Source organism: Halichoerus grypus, chromosome 11 (genome assembly GCF_964656455.1).
Source record: "Halichoerus grypus chromosome 11, mHalGry1.hap1.1, whole genome shotgun sequence".
NCBI classification, from domain to species: domain Eukaryota; kingdom Metazoa; phylum Chordata; class Mammalia; order Carnivora; family Phocidae; genus Halichoerus; species Halichoerus grypus.
The window spans coordinates 47,732,104-47,737,031 of record NC_135722.1 but is presented as its reverse complement, the minus strand read 5'-3'; the positions used below and the strand labels follow the sequence as shown (position 1 = coordinate 47,737,031).

Genomic DNA, 4,928 nt, shown 5'->3' with positions numbered 1-4,928 from the left:
GATCTATCCTTGAACCCTTGCTGTTACCTATTTCTCTGTCCCTGATTGGTCTCATGGATTCTCACAGCTTTTACCATCTTCTGTCCATTAAAGGCTCCCAAATCGATACTGCCAGCCGTGCCTGTGCGGTAGCCACCCACCATGCCCTCAGACTGAATTCAACACCCTTCCCTTTTACTCCACTCCTAGCCCAGACTTTGTTTCTACTAAAAGCACCACCTCACAGTGACTTGTTATAAATACAGTGGGAAATCTGCTTCTTTTTCTTCCCCTCGTGATGTCCTCAATTTTATTGGTGCACGTGCGCGCACACGCACGCGTGCATGCGTGCGTGTGTGTGTATTTAAAGTGCGTGCGCGTGCGTGTGTGTGTGTATTTAAATTGTGTCAGATCCTTAGGAAAGACGAAGGAGCCAAAGTAAAATTTAATTGAACTACCAATTCTCAGGTTACCATTATCCTGGTCTCTCAGACTTAAAACTTGAATCTCAGTCAATTGCCAAGCGACACGGACTCTGCCTTTGGCGTATCTCTCCATCCTAACATCGTAGCTGGTGTCCCTAGTGATGGCTCCCTCCCTCCCTTCAATCCACCCTGCACATGCTCCCAGAGTAAGTCCCTGAAAGCTTAACTCTGGTCAAGTCAGTCTACTGCTCTGATGTTTAATGGGTCCACATTCACTACAGATCTAGCTATTAAAATCTCCCTGACATGGGAAGTTCTACACAATATAGCGGCACCCCCACCACCATCCAGTTTGTTTCTCACTCATCTCTTTCAGATATGCTTGCTCTTAACAGAAAGGATGCTCACAGTCCCCCAAACATGCTTTGAGCTGCTCTAACTCAACTCTTTGCTCAACTATCCCTTACTAAAATGTTCTCCTTGAATCCGTCTTTCGGTTTTTGAGGTTCTTTCCATTTTCCATGACCATCCCTGTACATTCCAAAGGCTGCCTACTCCCTATAGGATACAGACCAAACTCCTCAAAATGGATGAGGCCCTCAATTATCTAGCCCAGATGTGCATTTACTTGTGGGCAGTACTACCCTTAGAGCTAAACAAAAGGGACCCTGCCTTGGCCACATTCTTCAGGGCAATTCTGGGCCTCTTCCTACTGCACCACACTCCATGGGACAAAGCCAAAGAGATGTCCCCCCCCCCACATCCGTTCATCCTATCCTTCCCTTCTAGACCATCTTCCAGGTACCAAGACCCTAAAATTCCTCACCCAGATGGCCCTCAGAGTTTATAAGAGTCTCTTTCCCAGATCACCCTTATAAGGGTAAACCACAATGCTAATGTTCACATACTTAGGGCTTAAGAGAAGCCAAGGGATGGCTCTTTGCAGGGGTGTGAACAGATGCATACATGTTCCAGCCACAGGTGTGGGTTAGAGGCAGGTTCTCATGCCACCTCATTCCAGCATGGACCTCCAAGGATTCTGCCTTCCAGGTTATTATAAAGGTACATTTGTCGAGGAGAGAGCTAGAACATATTTTATTAATTTGTTATCTTTACTTCTAACTTTTATTTATTAAGGCATAGATATGTAGGCCCACATTTGTTATTCTTGCCCTGGGCCCTGCCAGTGTCAAAGGCAGGCTTGCTTCTAGGGAGCCTGATTTAACTGCACCAAATACGTGTGGTTCTTTAAAGCCCTGTTTTTCTCAAACATCAGTTATATTGCACAGGCTATTCTGTCTGTCCATATGCCTGAGAGTCCCCTTGTGCTTTTGGAGCACACTTTAAGAGGTTGAAAGGTAAAAATTTGATCCTAGGGTCCTGGGATCGAGCCCCGCATCAGGCTCCCTGCTCTGCGGGGAGCCTGCTTCTCCCTCTCCCTCTGCGGCACCCCCTGCTTGTGCTCTCTTGCTCTCTCTGTCACGTAAATAAATAAAACCTTTAAAAAAGTAAAAAATGCCACCTTTGTCACTATTTTTAATATTAATCAAGAAAGACTAGCCAATACAAGTTGAAAAGAGAAAAGAATGAGAGATCCTATACAGAAATGAGGGAAGAAATTCATATCCTTTTCATATGATATGAATCTGTATTTGAAAAACCCAAAAGAATCAACTAAGAACTATTTTTAAATGATAGGAAACTATAGTAAAGAAGATAATTATAAAATTAATTTACAAAAATCAGTAGCTTTTCTATATATAAAAAGTCCTTAAATGAACCACAAAATGAAAAAAAAAAAGCTTCCTTTACAATACTTATAAAAAGATGCATTTGTAAGTAGACTTCAAAGAAATATATAGGACGTTTATCTGTAAAGTTTATATTTTTTAAATATTTTATTTATTTATTTATTTGAGAGAGAGAAAGAGTCAGAGATAGCGAGAGAGAGAATGAGCGGGGAGGAGAGGAAGAAGCAGACTCCCGCTGAGCAGGGAGCCCGGTGCAGGGCTCGATCCCAGGACCCTGGGATCATGACCTCTGCCGAAGGCAGACACTTAACCGACTGAGCCACCCAGGGACCCCTATCTGTAAAGTTTAAAGAAAACTTTAAAACTCTGTTTAGGAAAGTCATTGGTAAATGACATACATACCTTACTTATAGAAGTTTTGATTGTAAAGCTGTCAATTCTCAACAAATTAACATACCAATTCAATGCAATAGCATTCTAAGTGAAAACAGGATTATTTTTATTTTTTTTGGAACTTGATAAAATATGCCAAAGTTCATCTGGAAAATATACATGTGAGAATAGCCAGAAATTTTATTACCAGATATTAAAACCAATTCTATAGTACTGTATTTAAATGTTTGGTCCTTGTTCTAGAAGAGACTACAAAGAAAATGAATCAGAAATTGACCCAAGTACTTATGACTGTTTTACTATATGATAAGGCTGGAGTTTTAAATCAACAAAATCAGCTGGAAAATTGTTTCACCAACAAATGGCATTAGAACATCTGGTTAACTATATGGATAAATAAGTGAAAAGAGTGGATTACCTCATTCTTTATATCAAAATTAAACTCCAGATAGAGCAAAGATTGTAATGTAAAAATGAAATTGGTAAAGACCTAGAATAGAGCAAGAGATAATTTTAAAAATAATTTTAAATCAAGGAAAGTTTATCTAACTATGTCACAAAGATCAGAATTCAAAAAGAAGATTGATAAAGTTGACACCAAACCCTTTAAAATTTACTGTGTAGCACAAAGAAAAATATACCAGACCAATGCTGAGTGACAGACTAAGAAATAACTTGCAATACAGGTATCAAACAAATGGCTGATTTCCGTAATAAGCAAAGAGGCCCTGTAAATAAAATGCTTAGAAGACCAACAACCTAATAGGAAAATTAGCAAAGAGACTGAACTGAGCAGTCATGAAAAAGAAATACACATGCGAATAATTGTTTGAAAAAATGCTAATAACCCCTACTCATCATTTTTAAAAATCAAGACAACATGAGTTGCCCAGTATTCACCATATCATGATGGCAAAGGTTTAAAATTTGATAAGATTTTGGGTTTATGGGAAAACCAGCGTTCTCATACAGTATTGTTGGGCGTGTAACCCAGTGCAACTTACTTGGAGGTCAATTGGTCAGTTTCCATCACAAGAGAGAATGAACGGGCTCCGACTTCTCTGAGTCTGTTTTGGCAGAATAAAGCCCCATGGCTAATGACAGTCTTTTACCGTTGGGATTGGGAAGCCAAATTTCTGTCATCTGGTCCTGGAACAAAGAGGTAAGAAGTTTGTATTTTTAAGTCTAATCATTTTGAAGCCATGTTTCTTCTTTTTCCAACAAGAGAGAGAACAAAATGGCAAGAGGCAATCAGACCACAGTGACAGAATTTGTCCTTATGGGATTCACAGACCGTCCAGAGCTCCAGCTTCCCCTCTTTGTGGTGTTTCTGGTAATTTATCTCATCACCTTGGTAGGAAATCTTGGCATGATGGTGCTCATCAAGGTAGATTTGAAGCTCCACACCCCCATGTACTATTTCCTCAGCCACCTGGCATTCATCGACGTTTGTTACTCATCTTCCATTGGGCCCAAGATGATGCAAAATTTATTGGTGAAGAAAAAAACCATCTCCTTTTCAGGCTGCTTTGCCCAGCTGTACTTCACCAGTGCTTTTGCCACCACCGAATGCTTCCTCTTGGCCACAATGGCCTATGACCGCTACATGGCTATCTGCAACCCCCTGATCTACACAGCCATTATGACTCAGCGGGTCTGCAAGGAGTTGGTGATAGGGGTCTACACCTACGGCTTCCTAAACTCTGTAATACAAACAGTTCTGACATTCCAGTTGTCCTTCTGCGACTCCAACATCATTCACCACTTCTACTGTGCTGACCCCCCTCTCCTTGCCCTCTCCTGCTCTGACATCGGCAACAAAGAAAAGCCGCTCTTGATCTTCTCAGCAGTGAATCTCACTGGATCCCTCCTGACGGTCCTTATCTCCTACATGTGCGTCCTCTTTTCCATTCTAAAAATCCAGTCTGCCGAAGGCAAGTGCAAAGCTTTTTCCACCTGTGCCTCCCACCTCACTGTGGTCGTCATCTTCTATGGGACGCTGTTTTTCATGTACCTGCAGCAACCTAAAGCGGGGGATTCGTGGAAGTACAACAAAGTGGTCACTGTGTTTTATAGTCTTGTAATTCCCCTGCTCAACCCCTTGATCTATACCCTGAGGAACACGGAAGTAAAGGACACCCTGAAAAAGATGCTAGAGGGTAAAGAGCCACAGTGAATGAGTTGTCAGGATGCAGCTTTGGGAAAGTAGGACATGCTGACACGGTATAACCAACATGATTGAAATTTATCAGGCCCGTTGCCATGCAGTCCAGCCAGTTTGGACTTTTTTAAAGACCAAAAGTACCGGCCACTTGCTTGACGTGGTAATACTGAATCCAACCAATTATCATGGACTAATCAGAATCGATTTACAGGCTAC

The 4,928-nt window shown here is 41.5% G+C and overlaps 1 protein-coding gene across 1 annotated transcript; it reads left to right on the top strand.

Annotated features, from left to right (window-relative positions):
* The first annotated feature begins 3,779 nt into the window (after nucleotides 1–3,779).
* On the top strand, nucleotides 3,780–4,724 carry LOC118541732 (olfactory receptor 5M5-like). Its single transcript, XM_036101512.2, has one exon. It carries the CDS (start codon nucleotides 3,786–3,788, stop codon nucleotides 4,722–4,724), a length of 939 nt encoding a protein of 312 aa, XP_035957405.2. The 5' UTR covers nucleotides 3,780–3,785.
* The last annotated feature ends 204 nt before the right edge of the window (nucleotides 4,725–4,928 follow it).

Excerpts from the sequence above, each read along its gene's own strand:
- LOC118541732 (XM_036101512.2), top strand. The coding sequence starts at position 3,786 with ATGGCAAGAGGCAATCAGACCACAGTGACAGAATTTGTCCTTATGGGA.